General features: G+C 43.7%; 1 protein-coding gene across 1 annotated transcript; it reads right to left on the bottom strand.

The window, feature by feature from the left end:
* Nucleotides 1-8421: 8421 nt before the first annotated feature.
* Nucleotides 8422-15775, bottom strand: wee1 (WEE1 G2 checkpoint kinase). The gene is made up of 10 exons (XM_047381391.1): nt 14887-15775; nt 14223-14434; nt 13735-13801; nt 12852-13024; nt 12463-12731; nt 12251-12340; nt 12076-12161; nt 11815-11985; nt 10543-10688; nt 8422-9617 (listed from the first exon to the last, which is right to left on the bottom strand). The coding sequence occupies exons 1-10, from the start codon at nt 15370-15372 to the stop codon at nt 9461-9463; spliced, it is 1857 nt and encodes a 618-aa protein (XP_047237347.1). The 5' UTR covers nt 15373-15775; the 3' UTR covers nt 8422-9460.
* Nucleotides 15776-20408: the final 4633 nt, after the last annotated feature.

Below are 20408 nucleotides of genomic sequence, written 5' to 3'. Positions count from 1 at the left end.
TCACCAGCCAGCCTGAAGCACTGCGCTGATCAGCTGTCTCCAGTCTTCACAGACATTTTTAACACCTCACTGGAGACATGTCATGTGCCAGCCTGCTTCAAGTCCTCCACCATCGTCCCTGTTCCCAAGAAGCCAAGGACCACAGGGCTTAATGACTTCAGACCCGTCACCCTGACCTCTGTGGTGATGAAGTCCTTTGAGCGCCTTGTGCTCTCACACCTAAAAGACATCACCGACCCCCTCCTGGACCCCCTGCAGTTTGCCTACAGAGCCAACAGGTCTGTAGATGATGCAGTCAACCTAGCCCTTCACTTCATCCTCCAGCACCTGGACTCCACAGGAACCTACGCCAGGATCCTGTTTGTGGATTTCAGCTCTGCCTTCAACACCATCGTCCCAGTTCTGCTACAGGAGAAGCTCTCCCAGCTGAGTGTGCCCGACTCCACCTGTAGGTGGATCACTGACTTCCTGTCTGACAGGAAGCAGCGCGTGAGGCTGGGGAAGCACGTCTCTGACTCCCTGACCATCAGCACCGGTTCCCCCCAAGGCTGTGTTCTCTCTCCTCTGCTCTTCTCCCTGTACACCAACAGCTGCACCTCCAGTCACCAGTCTGTCAAGCTTCTGAAGTTTGCGGACGACACCACCCTGATCGGACTCATCTCTGATGGTGACGAGTCCGCGTACAGATGGGAGGTGGACCATCTGTTGGACTGGTGCAGCCAGAACAACCTTGAGCTCAACGCTCTAAAGACAGTGGAGATGGTTGTGGACTTCAGGCAGAACCCAGCCCCACCTGCCCCCATCACCCTCTGTGACTCCACAATTGACACTGTGGAATCTTTCCGCTTCCTGGGAACCATCATCTCCCAGGATCTCAAGTGGGAGCCAAACATCAGCTCCCTCATCAAGAAAGCCCAGCAGAGGATGTTCTTCCTGCGGCAGCTGAAGAAATTCAACCTGCCAAAGACTATGATGGTGCACTTCTACACAACCATCATTGAGTCCATCTTCACCTCCTCCATCACCATCTGGTACGCCGCTGCTACAGCCAAGGATAAGGGCAGGCTGCAGCGTGTCATTCGGTCTGCTGAGAAGGTGATTGGCTGCAGTCTACTGTCGCTCCAGGAACTGTACACCTCCAGGACCCTGAAGCGGGCAGGGAAGATTCTGGCTGATCCCTCCCACCCTGGTCACAGACTCTTTGAAACTCTCCCCTCTGGCAGGAGGCTGCGGTCCATCCGGACCAAAACCTCACGCCACAAGAACAGTTTTTTCCCATCTGCCACCAGCCTTGTTAACAAAGCCCGGAAACCACCCTGACACTCCCCCTTTCCCCCATACCCCCCCCCCCCCCCCCCCCCCCCCCACCCCTTTTTTTTGCTGACAGGACACCTGTAACCTGTAACTCTATGTGTTACATTAACGCTCAGCTTGGACTCCTGCTTTACTTGCACAATGATCATCTGCACTGTTGTATTGCTCTTGCATCTTATACTGCTCTACATTTACTCTCACTCACTTAAACCTGTGCACATACATTTATATTATATTGTAGATATGTTTATACTGTTTAATTTGTACTGTATTGCACTGACTACACCAAAACAAATTCCTTGTATGTCCAAAAACGTACTTGGCAATAAAGCTTTTCTGATTCTGATTCTGATTAAAATGGTCAGTGACCACCCCAGAGGTCAGAGTACTGTTGATAAGTTCAAGTGCAAGAGTAAGGAAAAAGCTCTAAACTATCTAGGTAGATACACACCGGATTCCAAAAAAGTTGGGACACTAAACAAATTGTGAATAAAATTGAATGCAATGATGTGGAGGTGCCAACATCTAATATTTTATTCAGAATAGAACACAAATCACAGATCAAAAGTTTAAACTGAGAGAATGTATCATTTTAAGGGAAAAATATGTTGTTTAAAAATTACATGGCGTCAACAAATCCCAAAAAAGTTGGGACAAGTAGCAATAAGTGGCTGGAAAAAGGAAATTGAGCTTATAACAAACAGCTGGAAGACCAATGAACACTAATTAGGTCAATTGACAACATGATTGGGTATAAAAAGAGCTTCTCAGAGTGTCAGTGTCTCTCTGAAGCCAAGATGGTAAGAGGATCACCAATTCCACCATTGTTGCGCAGAAAGATAGTGCAGCAATACCAGAAGGGTGTTACCCAGCGTAAAATAGCAAAGACTTTCAAGTTATCATCATCAACCGTGCATAACATCATCAAAAGAGAGACTCTACTCTACTGGATGCTCGTGATCTTATGATCTCCGGGCCCTTAAACGTCACTGCACCTCAAACAGGAATGCCACTGTCAAGGAAATCACAACATGGGCTCAGGAATACTTCCAGAAAACATTGTCGGTGAACACAATCCACCGTGCCATTCGCCGTTGCCGGCTAAAACTCTACAGTGCAAAGAGGAAGCCGTTTCTAAGCAAGCTCAGACGTTTGCACTGGGCCAGGGGTCTTTTAAAATGGAGTGTGGCAAAAAGGAAGACTGTTCTGTGGTCAGATGAGTCACGATGTGAAGTTCTTTATGGACCACTGGGACACCATGTCATCTGGACCAGAGAGGACAAGAATAACCCAAGTTGTTATCAGCGCTCAGTTCAGAAGCCTGCATCTCTGATGGTATGGGGTTGCATGAGTGCGTGTGGCATGGGCAGCCTACATATCTGGAAAGGCACCATCAATGCAGAGAACTATGCTCAGGTTCTAGAACAACATATGCTCCCATCTAGACATCTCTTTCAGGGCCCTGCGTTTTTCAACAAGACAATGCCAGACCACATTCTGCATCAATTACAATGTCATGGCTGCATAGAAGAAGGATCCGGGTACTGAAATGGCCAGCCTGCAGTCCAGATCTTTCACCCATAGAAAACATTTGGCGCATCATAAAGAGGAAGGTGCGACAAAGAAGGCCCGAGACGATTGAGCAGTTAGAGGCCTGTATTAGACATGAATGGGAGAGCATTTATATTTCTAAACTTGAGAAACTGGTCTCCTCCGTCCCCAGACGTCTGTTGAGTGTTGTAAAAAGAAGGGGGGGGTGCCACACAGTGGTAAAAATGGCCTTGTCCCAACTTTTTTGGGATTTGTTGACGCCATGTAATTTTGAAACAACACATTATTCCCTTAAAATGATACATTCTTTCAGTTTAAACTTTTGATCTGTGATTTGTGTTCTATTCTGAATAAAATATTAGATGTTAGCACCTCCACATCATTGCATTCAGTTTTTATTCATGATTTGTTTAGTGTCCCAACTTTTTTGGAATCCGGTTTGTAGCTGCACTGACTTTGGACCTGATAAAAGTGGACCAAGACAAGCAGAAGGCTCCCGAAATCCTCACTGATGGTGGAAACTCCACATTGAATCAAGCACTCTGCGCTCTATGCCTTTTCCAAATATCTCTACAGGTCCTTCTCAAAATATTAGCATATTGTGATAAAGTTCATTATTTTCCATAATGTCATGATGAAAATTTAACATTCATATATTTTAGATTCATTGCACACTAACTGAAATATTTCAGGTCTTTTATTGTCTTAATACGGATGATTTTGGCATACAGCTCATGAAAACCCAAAATTCCTATCTCACAAAATTACCATATTTCATCCAACCAATAAAAGAAAAGTGTTTTTAATACAAAAAACGTCAACCATCAAATAATCATGTACAGTTATGCACTCAATACTTGGTCGGGAATCCTTTGGCAGAAATGACTGCTTCAATGCGGCGTGGCATGGAGGCAATCAGCCTGTGGCACTGCTGAGGTCTTATGGAGGCCCAGGATGCTTCGATAGCGGCCTTTAGCTCATCCAGAGTGTTGGGTCTTGAGTCTCTCAACGTTCTCTTCACAATATCCCACAGATTCTCTATGGGGTTCAGGTCAGGAGAGTTGGCAGGCCAATTGAGCACAGTGATACCATGGTCAGTAAACCATTTACCAGTGGTTTTGGCACTGTGAGCAGGTGCCAGGTCGTGCTGAAAAATGAAATCTTCATCTCCATAAAGCTTTTCAGCAGATGGAAGCATGAAGTGCTCCAAAATCTCCTGATAGCTAGCTGCATTGACCCTGCCCTTGATAAAACACAGTGGACCAACACCAGCAGCTGACACGTCACCCCAGACCATCACTGACTGTGGGTACTTGACACTGGACTTCTGGCATTTTGGCATTTCCTTCTCCCCAGTCTTCCTCCAGACTCTGGCACCTTGATTTCCGAATGACATGCAGAATTTGCTTTCATCCGAAAAAAGTACTTTGGACCACTGAGCAACAGTCCAGTGCTGCTTCTCTGTAGCCCAGGTCAGGCGCTTCTGCCGCTGTTTCTGGTTCAAAAGGGGCTTGACCTGGGGAATGCGGCACCTGTAGCCCATTTCCTGCACACGCCTGTGCACGGTGGCTCTGGATGTTTCTACTCCAGACTCAGTCCACTGCTTCCGCAGGTCCCCCAAGGTCTGGAATCGGCCCTTCTCCACAATCTTCCTCAGGGTCCGGTCACCTCTTCTCGTTGTGCAGCGTTTTCTGCCACACTTTTTCCTTCCCACAGACTTCCCACTGAGGTGCCTTGATACAGCACTCTGGGAACAGCCTATTCGTTCAGAAATGTCTTTCTGTGTCTTACCCTCTTGCTTGAGGGTGTCAATAGTGGCCTTCTGGACAGCAGTCAGGTCGGCAGTCTTACCCATGATTGGGGTTTTGAGTGATGAACCAGGCTGGGAGTTTTAAAGGCCTCAGGAATCGTTTGCAGGTGTTTAGAGTTAACTCGTTGATTCAGATGATTAGGTTCATAGCTCGTTTAGAGACCCTTTTAATAATATGCTAATTTTGTGAGATAGGAATTTTGGGTTTTCATGAGCTGTATGCCAAAATCATCCGTATTAAGACAATAAAAGACCTGAAATATTTCAGTTAGTGTGCAATGAATCTAAAATATATAAATGTTAAATTTTCATCATGACATTATGGAAAATAATGAACTTTATCACAATATGCTAATATTTTGAGAAGGACCTGTATATTCTGGGACCTTGATTTTGAAATGAAGGGCATGATTTACTTTTATCTGAAAAAGGACTTTCAACCACTGAGTAACAGTTAGTTTTGTCCTGAGCCTATTGGCATTGTGAATCTCCCACAAACCTTTCAATTGGCTTTGCTTCACAATTGCCTTCAAGGTTGAGTTTATCCCTGTTACTTGTGCACATTTTTCAACCCTATTTATCCCTTCCAGTCAACACACAGAGCCCACACACACACGGGGAGAACATGCAAACTCCATGATGTATTTGAACCCAGAACCTCTGTGGTTCAAATACAAACGGCAACCTTTTCTTATGTTTTGGATCTAAACTGATTTTGTATCTTTAGTTTTTTATTGGCTAGGGAAAAATACAAAATAAAATTACTTAATAATTTTAACATTTTTATTTTTTTTAAATCAACTTTTTGTGGCCTGCTAGTACTTTCTACTTGCCAGCTTCGGCAAGTAGAGCATATTCATATGTTTGAATGGCCCAGTCAAAGTCCAGACCTAAATTCAACTGAAAGTCTGTGACAATGCTTAAATTCTCCATACAATCTGACTGAGCTTTAAGTGTTTTGCCAAGAACTGTCAAAAATAACTTGCTAAACAGATGTGGTGGACGGATATCCCAATATACTTGTTGCTGAATAGTTCAGCTCATAATTATTTACAAATGATTTGAATTAAACCAACAAGTTTGTTTCTAATAAGATTTTTTTATGAGTCTTTTTATCAGAGTATTTGATACTATTGGCTCTTGGGTTGTAAACCTTTTTAGTGTTTTTCCTTTTACCACAGTGTTCCTACCTTTTTAAAACATGCTATTGTGAAACCAAGGCTGAAAAAGGATCCAACATTACATCAGAATTATAGGGCAATTTCCAAACTTCCTTTTATGTTCAAGCTTTTTGAGAAGGTAGTGTCTGCACAACGTACAGCCTACTTGGTAAAAACATCTATGACCTTTTCCAATCTGGTTTTCATAAAATACATTCCACTGAAACAGTACTACTTAAAGTTACCAGTGATGTTATGTCAGCACATTCTGGAGAATACAGTCCTGGCCTTGTTAGACCTTTCTCCAGCTTTTGACACTGGTAATCACGCTATCCTGATAAACACACTAAGGGATCTAGTAGGGATGTCTGGGTATGTTCTAAGGTGGTTTTCATCCAAAATATCTGTAAGGAGTTTTAGTGTTCCTGCAAACCAGATTATGTCTGAATCTACAGAGCTGTTATGTGGAGTTCCTCATGGCTCCATGCTGGGACTTCTTTTGTTTTAGTAAAGATTCTTCCTTTAGGTCAGATAATTCAGCAGTTTAGTTTCCTATCATCTTTTTGCTAATAATATCCACCTCTACTGCTCATTTAAGCCTCCTGAGGTTCACAAACTATTCTCTTTGAATAAACATAAAGCAATGGTTGAATAACAACTACTTAACAGCGAAATCCAGACATAAATGAAACTTTGATTATTGCACGGGGCAGTGCCATGCCTGACATTAAATAGCATTTGAGGAACATCTCAAAACTTAAGATCAATGTTGTCCACAAGTGAACTGAAAAGATAAGTCATGCTTTTGTCTCTACATGACTGGACAATTGTAATGGTCTGTTTACTTGTTTCAGTAAGGGGCAGGCTCATCCTCAGGCTGTTCAAAACTGAGCTGTGACACTGACTCACTCAGAGGAGCTCATGTAATCCATTTTAAGGTTGTTACACAGGCTGCCAATAAGATCTAGGTTTCATTTTAAAATGTTTAGTTTCACATGGTTAGGCTCCTTCCTATATTTGTGATTTGATTCAAATATATATATACCTCTTCCCCTAGTCTGAGGTCAAATCAAAACCTAATGGTTTCCACACCTGCTCCAGAACTCAAGGAGACAGATCTTTTGAGGCTGTTGCACCCAGACTGTGGAATGCATTGCCTATCTCTCCTACAGACTTTGGACTCAGCAGCTAAAGACATTTGTATTCCAAATAGCTTGTATGACAAATTTATGATTGGATTGTGCTTTTTCTGTACTGTACATTGCTGTGTATTTTGTTGAGTTACTCTTCTTGTGAATCACACTGTGACAGGTCTGTGAAAACATGCGATATAAATAGGAAATGACACATCTGTCTCAAAGGTAAAGTATTAAGTTTGACAAGTGTTTATTCACAACTTCAATATTTCAAAGAACATCCATTTCCTTTCTTCAAAATCAATGGAAGATCTTTATTAGCATAACAGCACCAGTAAATGCTGACCAACTTTCTGCATGTATTAACTGGTTTTTTGATCTTTTGTACCACGAGAAAACTTTTGAAGACCTCTTCTCTTGTACTCGTACTCTTCCACTTATCCGGGACCGGGTCGCGGGGTCAGCAGACGTCCCTCTCTCCAGACACCTCCTCCAGCTCCTCCGGGGGGAGCCGAAGGCGTTCCCAGGCCAGCCGAGAGACAATAGTCCCTCCAGCGTGTCCTGGGCCGTCCCCTGGGCCTCTTCCCGGTGGGACGTGCCTGGAACACGTCCCAAGGAAGGCGTCCAGGAGGCATCCGGTATAGATGCCCGAGCCACCTCAACTGGCTCCTCTCGATGTGGAGGAGCAGCAGCTCTACTCCGAGCTCCTCCCGGATGGCCGAGCTCCTCACCCTATCTCTAAGGGAGTGCCCGGCCACCCTACGGAGGAAGCTCATTTCAGCCGCTTGTATCCGGGATCTCGTTCTTTCAGTCATGACCCAAAGTTCATGGCCATAGGTGAGGGTAGGAACGTAGACCGACCGGTAAATCGAGAGCTTTGCTTTTCGACTCAGTTCTCTCTTCACCACAACGGACCGGCACAGCGCCCCCATTACTGCAGCAGCCGCACCGATCCGTCTGTCGATCTCCTGCTCCATTCTTCTCTCACTCGTGAACAAGACCCCGAAATACTTAAACTCCTCCACTTGAGGCAGGAACTCCCCTCCAACCTGAAGAGGACAAGCCACCCTTTTCCGGTCGAGAACCATGGCCTCGGACTTGGAGGAGCTGATCTTCATCCCAGCCGCTTCACACTCGGCTGCAAACCGCCACAGCGCATGCTGTACTTCTTGGCTAGAGGGGGCCAGCAGGACCACGTCATCTGCAAAAAGAAGAGACGAAATCCACTGGTCCCCAAACCAGACCCCCTCTGGCCCTTGGCTGCGTCTAGAAATCCTGTCCATAAAAGTTATGAACAGGACCGGTGACAAAGGGCAGCCCTGCCAGAGTCCAACATGCACTGGGAACAGGTCCGACTTAGTGCCGGCAATGCGGGCCAAACTCCTGCTCCGCTCTCCTCTTGTTTTTAACTTATTGCCATTTAAGGAGAAATAAAGTCTTACAGGCAAAATTTAAATCACTAATAAAAGAAAAAGATTTATTACAGAACATATGTACATGTTACAGAATCAAAGCTTTCTGTGTTAGGGTTTATAGGAACATGAAGATGAGAAATCATTTCAACAATAAGACGAGGAGCTTTGTGAAGCTGGTGGCAGGACAGAAGAACAGATGAGCAACCAAAGGACAGGACGATGATTGTTCTAATGCTACAGGTGGGGCTGGCGGCACAGATCAACAGGGAAACTAAATCAAAGCGTGGATCCATCCAAACCTCAAATAATGAGTCAGGTTACTGGTTTCGGTTATTCAGACAGACAGAATGAAGTCCTCAGATCACATGATCCAAAAAGAAAACTAAAGCAGGTTTTAACAGGTGCCAATTGACTCCTGTCACTTCAAAGTAAGAGCCAACAATCTCAAGAACGATCCAAACTTTGAGTAAAGCCCCGACACATACAAAACATTAATAGCAGCAAGATACTTTTTCCTTTAAATGCTGTGGTAAATAGTAATACCACATGTACTACTATCCACCTCCAAAGTGCTCCTTTACAAACAGACATCGTCAGTTTTCAGACCATCAGGTACCCAGCATCAGGCTTGTGACAGGCAGTAAGGTGCACACGGCTAAGGCAAGTACATTCACCCTGAAGAGAACTTCGCTGCAGCTTGGATCTGCTGCCAACAAGCTTGGGCTCAGTCCAGGGAAGTGCAACGGCAGTCCTGGAGAGAACCTGATGTCTTTGCAAACTTAAGGAATGACTGAGTGTGAAAGGTAAAGCAACTACCTTTAAGGAAACAATAAAGTTTTTTTTTCCCCTCGAAGGAAAAAGGGCCCAACAGAAATGGGGCTGAACTACACAAGAGTTTATTGAGAAAACTTCCAGTTTAGTGTAGCAACAGTCTACAGCTGGGGTTGGCCAGAAGATCCCGACATAACGAACAGGGTTCTTCTCCAAAAAGGAAAAACAAGACCAGTTCACCTAAACAGGTCTACTTTAGAGATCCATGAACCTTTGTGTTTGAATTCCTGTAGAAGCAAAATGTCAGTAGATCGTAAGGCTGACTGATCGATTCATCTTCTTTCCGATGAGCCTAGAAGTTCTAGGGTTGGACTGGAGCGTGGAGCGGGTCAAGATCCTGTCAGTCGACAAAACCTTCTCTTCAGCCGCCGCTCTGGCTTGCTGGGCTTTCTTCAGCTCTCTGAGAAAGACAACGGAGGAGATAATTAGATGTTTGAACTCAAAGCATCAGGAGAATATTTTAAAGCTTCATCCATGGCCAGTTACCCTTATCAAGAAACCACTAACTCTCCATTATATCACTACTGTTTAATGATCTTTTACTGAGAAGCCAGAGAAACGCTGGTGTGACTTAAGTTTTCTCCAGAAGTATGAAACCTAGAGTAACATAGCACTGCCACCCTGCACCACCTGTTGCTGTCCACTGCTAAAGAGCTGGCTGAAAAAATGCTGCATGTTCCCCTCTCTAAACAGAACATACATTGTTTTCAGAACATTAAGGCTCGGACAAACTTAGTGTAGTGATCCTGCTGTTGACTGAGCAGATGCTCCAAGTCTAAATCTCACCTTCGTACTCAGCTCATCTGAAATGACATAACCTGCTACCAGCTAGTTACACCTGTGTTACTTTATAAAGACGAGAATGGCATAGAGCAACAGGGTCCGGAAGCCGCAAGCTGTGGCCCCCAATCTGATTTTCTGCTACGTTTCCAAACTGAGGCGGTATGATATTGTAGACGTTCAACATCAACAGGAAGACCACCAGGTCCCAGTATGTCCGCCATGTAACTCTCATCTACATGCCAACGACACACTGGCAGTTTGTCATTCGCCGCAAACGTAGACAGTGAAAATAGACAATTCAAAAACAAATGCACTATTTGCATCCATTCTCCCCCCAACCAGCACAAGATCAACCTACTTCATTTCTCAGGATTAAGGATTGTCTTCTTTATTATGTTGTCAATGTGTCTTTTCTATCCTATTCTAAGTTAGATTGTGTTATACTTTTATTTTGGTGTTAAAACTTGAAATCATTGTGTTTTCACAGACAACACCCATAACAAGCCACTCCTTTACTGGAAATCGTTCTTTGCTCTACTTACTTTTGAAGCAGAGCATTCTTAAATTTCTCTGCGTTGAGCTCAACCCGGAGCTGGTCTGCACTCATTCTAGCAGCTGTCAGAAGCACCGGGTGTTTGATGAGGTCAGAGGTCGACGGTCGTTTGGTTGGGTCAGGATGGATCATGAGCTGAAATATAAAACAAGAAGATACAATTAGAAAAGGAAAGTTAAATAGCTGAGTGAAAATCTAAGACAGCACCAATGGATGACCAACAGTTATAATCATGTGTAACAACTGAATCAAAAATGGTTGAATACATGATTTCGTCTGCAGTTTTCACTCGTTTGGTCAGTCCAAAAAAAAAAAAAAGAAAACCATCAACGAAAACATACTCAAACTACGGTCATTTTAGCCATCAAACCAATTTTATCTCATCAACTAATTAAAAGTTTAATTTAACTTAGCATTGAATAAAATGATGAAAAAATAGCGATGCACGAGAGGTGGATTGGTGACCAGAATCGTCCAGTTTCTTCACTAATGTTCCAAGATTAAATTACATTTAATATTTAGGCAAACTATAAAGTCAGTTGATAACACTGTATTTGTTTGATGCTAAAAAGCATTCATCTTTATCAGTCCTGTTCCATAAATGGCCAGTCTGTAACTAAACAACCCCCCCCCCCCAAAATTGGTAAAAACACGATAACTAAGCACCATCAGATAATCCACCACTCCTAGGTGTGGATGCCGTTACTGAGTGAAGTCTCAAAGTTAACCATTTTCAATCGGTGCAGAAGTGTAAGAAGCTCTTTTCTGCAACATGTGGAGACATGTCTACGACTCCTTCAGGTTGTGAGAGAGTAAGAGTTTCAGCAGACAACAAGGAGGTTGGATGTGTTAAAGCAAAGTTGCTGCTTTACTCGGAATTTTAAATCTGTTTTATTTATATAGCGCCAATTCACAACACATGTTTACAAACATGTTAGATTTGGAAATGTCAGCCTTATGGAAATCCCTGAGTTTTTGGTAAGAAATGATATTTTACAGGGATATACGTATGGAGACTACTGCTTTGTAATATAAGATGCTAAATAAAATGTAGCTTAAAATAATTTGTCATTCTGTGATGATCTTATCTTTATTTAAAACAAACAAAAAACACTGATTAGTGCATCTATACTTGAGAAGGAAACTTCTGGTGATGTAACTAAAAGTCTAAAAGAACATCATACTCTTACATGAGTTAAAAATGGGTCTAATGATATTTGAGGACTATAACCAAAGACAAAACAACAATGTTGCCAGTTACCTTGAGCAAACCGAGGAAATCTATAGAAAGCACTTGTGGGATGAAGGGTAATTTTCCCCGCCTGATTTCATGCCACTTTTCACCGTTGCTGGGTAGAGGTTCGGCTCCCGAAGCACTGACCACGGTCAGAGCCAAAGCAAAGATGTCTGCCTTTGTCAAGGTACTGTAGTCCTGGAGAGACAGACAGAACAGGTAGAAAGACTTTGTTTAGAGAGGCACCGCTTGTAAAATGAAAGCTTTGTTTTCAGTCAAAATGAATACCTCTTGCAGAACTTCATTGGCCAGATATCTGCTGTCCCCCTCTTCCACCTGTGGATTGTTTACTCGAGTCACGTGACCAAGATCGCCTGATATACCAACAGAAAGGATTTATAATTAGAATATTACAAAAAGTATTTCATCAACTGAGGCAAACATTCAGGAGAGGCTTGCTTACCAATTTTGTAGACAACGCTGGTCGTTAGTCCATCGTCCTCATCAGACTCCTCACAGCTCCCTACAGATTTGCGTGAAATGAAGATGTTGCCTAGAACAAACCCAGGAGAACATCAGTTACTTGCCATGAGATGATATGGTGCATAACTTGTAAATTGTTAAAACATATTTTTCCAATCATGACATTATCTTTAGCTGATCAAATGGACTCACTAGGCTTAATATCCATGTGCACCAGAGACATGGAGTGGATGTCCTTGAGTCCCCTAGAGACCTGCAGCAGCAGATCTTTCAGCTCCAATTCAGATAAGTAAGCGAGCCGCCTGTAGTTTTCAGCAATGACATCTGACAGTGTGCCACCGTTGCAGTACTCGTTCTGGATCAGCATGTGGTCGTCCTCAGCCCAGGCTGAATAGTACCGCACCACATGGGGATGCTGCCCCAGCACGGCGTGGGCGTACACCTCCCGCAGGGCATTTTGCCTGTAAGGAGAAAAACAAGAAGCAGAAAGTGCATTGTTTAGATCTCTGGTGGAAAAAAGCGGAATGACGCGATCTCTGGATGGTAGCTAGTATTAAATGGCTTAAACATGTTGAACTTACTCATCTACTGATCCCGCCAGAGGTTTCTTTGATCTCTTAATAGCGTAGATGCAGCCATCGAGCCTTTTAACGCACTTGAAGACGGCACCAAACTCCCCAGAGCCAATTTTCTCCAGCTCGAGAAACTCTGAGGCGTAGCGAGACATCATGTTGCTCTCCATCATGGTGATCCTCTGAAGAGAAAGGGCAGTTTTAACATCTACTTCTCAAGCAGGATTAACTACATTTCACCAAACATACAAAGCTATTTAGCATCACACAGAAGCAAACATGCCATCTAAACAGTTTCAGGTCATTTGCATATGAAATGGCACTCAGGTGTTACTTGTCTGCTGCCTTTTGTGCTTACAAGAAACCCTATTGTGCAATACAAATAATGTAAACTGCAGCTTGTTGCATAGTTTCACCTACAGTGGTCCAATACAAGGGAAGAAGGTTTGAAGGAAGATTTAAAGGTGGTAGGATTCAAGGAAGAAATGACAAAAGAAAGGCAGGAAATGGGGAAGAATACAAAGCATCACCAGAAAAAATTGAAGGAGGCAATATGGATGATGGAGGTCAGGAAGGAAGAAATCAAGGACAGCAGGGTGGAGGGCAAACAAATGGATGGACAGATTAGAGGATAAAAGTTTCAAAAGGGGGAAATACAAAAGTTTTCCTATGCTTATTCTGACTTGGAGAACATTTCAATCACATTCCACACATGCAAAGATTATGCAACAACCTTGCACATGTTTGCACTTTAAATAGCAAAATATATTTAAAAACATGATATAATGCACTTGGAATGATTATAGCATACCCTGAAAACAGGTTTATGAAGAAATCAAAGAGAAAAGGACAACATATGAAACATAAGCATATTTAGATTAGAAATCCCTACTTTAGATGGTGGGAGAATTTCCTCCTCTCCTTCGCCATCACTGGCCTCCATGTCTTCTCCACAAGAGCTGAAACAAAAGACACGGTGTTTGTTTGGCATTCTGCACAGCAGGGGGCAGCACTGAGACTTACACAAGCACATGGAGATGAGCGGTAACCATGAGGCTCATGTTATCAGACAACTCCCCCTCCAACAGCTTGACCATAACTGGTTTAAACAAGGACCAGTCTGCGTTTAGAAATAACAGGTCAGGTTGCAAGAGCCAGTCCTCATCTGTGCATAGATAAGCTTTTGTGTTCATTCATTTGACTGCTTTTTTAGCGTGAACACAAAAGCTTATCTATGCACAGATGAGGACTGGCTCTTACAACCTTACCTGTGAATAAAACGTTATAGGTCTGCTGATCTACTCCCACAAAAAAAAGCCATACATTATCACAACAGACGTGATTTTTTCTAGTAACAAACAGAAAAAATGTGCAACATACTCATTCCAATGTGCTCGCTTCCTGTTTCTCTGCTGTGTGGCAGACTGGATTAGGAGGGAGTCAGGAGTGAAGGGGTTAAAGTTAACCAGGGGGATCTGTGGTCTCCTGCTGCTATCTGTTAAGGACTTTCGTGGAGACTGGACGTTCTTGAAGAGAGCAACTCTTCTGCTGGACGATCCCGGGACAGAGCCCCTGGCTCTGGACAGCAAACTCTGTAGAAATGAATCGAGGAATTAAATACAAATACAGTGACCTGCCCACAGCACAAAGCACTCCACATGAGCTGAATTATAACAAAAATTCTGAAATATACTTATGTCATATAGATAAAAATACATTTCTCTACACCAATACAGACATGTCTGGACATAAAACTGCATCCATCCAATCACTGTGCTGGCTGAATTCAGTAAATGTATTATGCAATCATAATGTACACCAAGTGGGTCACTGGGTCATTAACTGACACTGCAAATGACTAGATGTTTGGAAATGGTGCACACCTACTGACCAGGTGCGGATTATGAAAACAACTTAAAGTTCAACTGACTGAAGATACAATAATCAATCCATGTGTTTTTTAAGAGCATAATGGAGACATGCAAACATGAGTTCTGTAGACTGTTTATGCAAAAGACAACTACTAATCCCAGCTAATTCTAACCTTTGGTGTATGTGGTGTGTCGAAGAGCCGGAGTTTTCTGAAGGTTTTATGCGGGGGAGTGTCGGGGCAGTCCGGGATCGGAGAGCTGGACCCCTCGCCGTCATCCTGAATGTAGCTCGGGTCAGGTGGCCCTCCATACAGCCGCGTCACTTTCTCCGGAGACGGCGAACAGTTTGCGAAAATAACGCTGCTAGGTGATTGCAGGGACGGGGAACCAAAGCCATCTTCCTCCCATAGCTCCACGTCTTCGTCTCCTCCGGAGTTGTTCAGGGGGCTGCTGCTGCCTTCTTGCAGCTTGTTCACCGCGCTCCGTCGCACTGGCGTCGGGGAGTCCAGTTCCGTGAAGCCGGACTCTCCCCCGGTACTGTTGCTGACATCCTCCATAGAATCGTCTTCACCGTCGCTGGATGCGAACTGTAGTTTCTGACGAATCGGTCGGCATTTGGGAGAAGGCGTTCCGTGTCGATGGCGACTGTAGCTCGACATTTTGAGGATTTAAACCCCGGCTTCGTCGAAAGGGGGGAAGAAGAAAAAAAAACGCGGTTGGTGCTCCCACCGCAGTGGTAGCCTTCTCAAAACCGAGTTTACTTTAATTACCTTTTAAATGGTATTAGTTAGGTTCACGAAAACTCCTCCTCCTCCTTTTAAAGTCCAACGGGCCAGTAAATCCTGGGAAATATTCTCGTACTTGCTTGACTTGAATGCAGCAGCGGCGTCCTACGCAGGAACAAACAAGTTGTAAAAAAGAAAAAATCTTAAAATAATCTGTCACTCTCTCCTTGATGGCTGACCGACACAGAAACACGTATTTCCGCACTAGAACCTTAACAATGTTTACAAAAGTTCGAACGAGTCGAAAACTGAGTTCTTCCCCTCACGCGCGTGGCAAAGAACTTCCCGCGACCGTTGATCACATGTCCCCGGGTAGCCAATCAGGACTCGACGTTGAAGTTTGAAAGATGGGCGTTTCAGTGTAGTTTCAGGAAGGGTTACGTAGTCCCTCTGGTAGTTCCCTGCGGTGAAACAATGTGGCGCGAACATGTGGCTTTACTAAAAAAGACTCATGAGTCACAATGACAATGCGTCCATGATTATTACACACAACAATAAAGGAACGACCGAATGAGAAAAGAAATGCTGGGAAACACACACACACCTACAAGTCGCTCAACAGTAGACATCTGTTTCTAAATATTACTGGTTTAAGACATACTTGAAAAAAGTCAATATTCTACGTTAATGTATGGGTGGCTTACAGGAGCGCGTAGGAAACATTATTAAGGGGTATTAGAATTGTTTATTACGATACAAAACCTAAAAGCTCTAACAGCAATTAAGGATTTTTTAGGCTGTTAGTACAGCAAAATTTGAAACCTGGGTTACAATAAAATAATTTTCTGCATGTTAATTTTCTGCACGTACCTTTAAACCAAAAATCGGGTGGTGTGTATGGTGGCCGGGGGTTGCAAACCAACATTACAAAATCTAAAACACTTTTACAAACCTAAAGACAAAAAACAATTTTACAAGATGCGAAACAAATGTACATTAGCTGCGTAGCTGCGAGGAGAAAAAAGCAGTTAAAGCAGAATGGAGCCGAACTTCTGGTAGTTTTATTTTAAATTTTTGATTAACTTCAGCAGTTTTATCGTCGTAGCAGACATCTCCTCTATTTTATCTCCGGCTGAGAGACAATCATGTTCAGGTAAAAAAGATGTTTGATTTAACTAGCCAATAAACAAAGAGATAGCAACTTTATGGCTAATGTATGTCGACATATTATATATATATATATAAACTTCTGTGTGGATAACATCATCCCCACCAGAACCGTGAGATGTTTCCCCAATAACAAACCTTGGATCACCAGTGACCTGAAGGACCTGCTTAACAAGAAAAACTAGCCTTCAGAGAGGGAGACAGAGAATTATTGAGGAGTTTACAGAAGCAACTTAAAGTCAAGATAAGAGACAGCAAAGAGGTGTACAAGAAGAAGCTGGAGAGCAGCTCCAGCAAAACAATATCAGAGATGTGTGGACAGGAATGAAGAAGATCACAGGCTTCAAGCCGAAGGATGATCAGACCGATGGAGGTCTGGACAGAACCAATGAACTGAACACATTCTTCAATAGGTTCAGTTCAGAAACAAGCTTCGCATCCTCCTCTCCTGCTCACAGCCAAACAGACATTCCACCTTCCTTTGACCCACAGGACCCACAGCTGTCCAGTAACACCTCAAATGTTTTATCTTCCACCTCAGCCCTAGACCCTTCTGCTTCTACATGTTTGCCTTCAACCATATCAGAAGATGCTGATGCTCTCTTTGCCTCCCCCTTCCACCTGTGTGTCTCAAGAAGTCAGGTGAAGAGACAACTGGAGAGACTGAATCAGAATAAGACTGCAGGTCCAGATCATGTCAGCCCTAGAATCCTGAAGGCCTGTGCAGAGCAGCTCTGTGGGATTCTGCAGCACCTCTTCAACCTTAGCCTGGCCCAGAAGAAGGTTCCGGTGTTGTGGAAGACCTCCTGTCTTGTTCCGGTACCAAAGAAAACTCACCCATCAGTCCTCATTGATAATAGACCTGTTGCCCTGACATCTCACATCATGAAGGTCCTAGAGAGACTCCTGTTGGCCCACCTGAGTAAGCAAACAGTAAACCATCAGGACCCCCTTCAGTTTGCTTATCGCTGTGGAGTTGGAGTTGAAGATGCCATCATACACCTGCTTCAACAAACCCACTGTCATCTGGACAAAGCCAGCAGCACTGTGAGGATCATGTTCTTTGATTTCTCCAGAACATTTAATACAATCCAACCTGATTTACTTTGTCAGAAACTCCAGAAGACTCAGGTGGAGGCCTCAACAATCTCCTGGATCAAAGACTACCTGACAAACAGACCACAGTTTGTGAGACTGAAGGGTTGTGAGTCTAACCAGGTAGTCAGCAGCACAGGAGCACCACAGGGGACTGTACTCTCACCATTCCTTTTCACTCTGTACACCTCAGACTTCCAGTACAAGACAGACTCCTGTCATCTGCAGAAATACTCAGATGATTCTGCAGTCGTGGGGTGGATCAGAGATGGACAAGAAGCTGAGTACAGGAAGGTGGTGGACCGCTTTGTGACATGGTGTGGAAACAATCATCTCATTTTGAATGTGACTAAAACAAAGGAGAGGATTGTAGATTTTAAGAGAAACAGGAATAAGTCAAAAACTATTTCTATCATGGTAGAAGAAGTGGAGGTGGTGGAGGAGTATAAATACCTCGGTGTTCACCTGGACAACAGACTAGAGTGGAGATGCAACTGTGAAGCCATCTACAAGGGACAGAGCAGACTGTACTTCTTGAGGAAGATTAGGTCCTTTGGTGTTTGCAGCAAGATGCTGCATATCTTCTATAAGTCTGTTGTGGAAAGTGTGATCTCTTCTCCATCATCTGCTGGGGAAGCAGCATCAGAACCAGGGACTTAAAAAAGCTCAACAAGCTGATAAAAAAGGCTGGTTCTGTTCTGGGGACTCCTCTGGAACCTCTGGAGATCATTGTGGAAAGACGGATTCTTCATAAAATGAAGAACATTATGGAGAACCCTGAGCATCCTCTTCATGAGACTGTCCTACAACAACAGAGTGTCTTCAGTCAGAGGCTTCTTCAGATCTGCTGTAAGACGGAGCGCTACAGGAGATCCTTCCTGCCCACAGATATCAGCATCTACAACGGCTCTTTGAGGAAACCTTCATAATGAGCTACAACAACATTTAATTTCCCTTTGGGATTAATAAAGTATTTTTGAATTGAATATATAAACAACAACTTTAAATTTTAAGAAAGATGGGAATTATAAAGTATTTGATCCCCTCTGGCTGTTCTTAGATAATTATATAATAATGCAGTGTTTTTGGTGTATTAGTATCTACTTCCTTTGATCACTTAAAATATCCAGAAGCATGCCTTAACAATAATGTGTTTTTCCATCTCAATTCTTCCCTTTTCTAGACCAGACCTCTTTACTGCAGGATCAACCTGAGTGTCCCAGTCCTGAAAGGCTTCTTCAACCAGGAGGACACCAGGCCTGATTTTCAGCTGAGCAGGGAGTCTCAGGCAGTGCTGCTTAATCTTTTGCACCAGGATAGGCAACATGGATGGGTGCTACTATTGAGACCTTGGTTTTTCTTTTCTGGCTGGCAAGTGGCACATCCTACAGAGTGGTCTGCAGAGTGTTTGGGATGCCTCGCTCTACTGTCCATCGCATCGTCCACAGAGTTACAGAGGAGATCGTGGCTATTCGTCACCAAGTCATCTACCTTCTAAAGACCCCTGAGGACTTAAGGCAGTGTCCCGTGAGTTTGCAGGGCTGGACGCCACAGAGCTTTTCTTAAAGCTGTGGGTTCAATTGACGGCTGCCATATCTGCTTCAGGTGTCCAAGCAGCCCTGATGGTCAGTGCTACAGGAACAGGAAACTCTTCCCTTCCATAATCCTGCAAGCAGTTTCTGACCATCGGAGCCATTTTATTGACACGTATGTGGGCTGGCCTGGGTCAGTGCATGACTCTAGGGTGCTCCGCCACAGCCCACTGTACAGTTTATCCTCCTCCAGGGTATTTTATCCTTGCTGATGGAGGGTACCCATGCCTCCAATATCCACTCCCCCTCATCACTCCCTAGAAGAGGACAATACAAGGTGTGGGAGCCCAGTGCTTTAACAGCCATCATTCCAAAAACAGGCTCTATTATAGAGCCTGTTTTTGGAATGATGAAAACCAGATTCAGGGCCATCTTCCTGCAAGCGCTGGAGGTGCATAACACCTTTGTACCTCACGTAAGTTTTGACCTAGATCCATTTTATTTATACATTATACATAATATACAGGTCCTTCTCAAAATATTAGCATATTGTGATAAAGTTCATTATTTTCCATAATGTCATGATGAAAATTTAACATTTATATATTTTAGATTCATTGCACACTAACTGAAATATTTCAGGTCTTTTATTGTCTTAATACGGATGATTTTGGCATACAGCTCATGAAAACCCAAAATTCCTATCTCACAAAATTAGCATATCATTAAAAGGGTCTCTAAACGAGCTATGAACCTAATCATCTGAATCAACGAGTTAACTCTAAACACCTGCAAAAGATTCCTGAGGCCTTTAAAACTCCCAGCCTGGTTCATCACTCAAAACCCCAATCATGGGTAAGACTGCCGACCTGACTGCTGTCCAGAAGGCCACTATTGACACCCTCAAGCAAGAGGGTAAGACACAGAAAGACATTTCTGAACAAATAGGCTGTTCCCAGAGTGCTGTATCAAGGCACCTCAGTGGGAAGTCTGTGGGAAGGAAAAAGTGTGGCAGAAAACGCTGCACAACGAGAAGAGGTGACCGGACCCTGAGGAAGATTGTGGAGAAGGGCCGATTCCAGACCTTGGGGGACCTGCGGAAGCAGTGGACTGAGTCTGGAGTAGAAACATCCAGAGCCACCGTGCACAGGCGTGTGCAGGAAATGGGCTACAGGT

The sequence above is a fragment of the Girardinichthys multiradiatus genome, chromosome 2 (assembly GCF_021462225.1).
Source record: "Girardinichthys multiradiatus isolate DD_20200921_A chromosome 2, DD_fGirMul_XY1, whole genome shotgun sequence".
In the NCBI taxonomy this organism is placed as follows: domain Eukaryota; kingdom Metazoa; phylum Chordata; class Actinopteri; order Cyprinodontiformes; family Goodeidae; genus Girardinichthys; species Girardinichthys multiradiatus.
The sequence above is the reverse complement of the archived record's forward strand: the minus strand, read 5'-3'. Positions and strand labels throughout refer to the sequence as shown.

Bases quoted from the DNA above. Each gene is read 5' to 3' on its own strand.
- wee1 (XM_047381391.1), bottom strand. From the start codon at position 15,372: ATGTCGAGCTACAGTCGCCATCGACACGGAACGCCTTCTCCCAAATGC. The intron at 12,732-12,851 runs GTAAGTTCAACA...TTCTCCTTACAG, and splicing joins CTGGCGGGATCAGTAGATGA to GCAAAATGCCCTGCGGGAGG. The intron at 10,689-11,814 runs GTAACTGGCAAC...TTTATATTTCAG, and splicing joins ATTTCCTCGGTTTGCTCAAG to CTCATGATCCATCCTGACCC.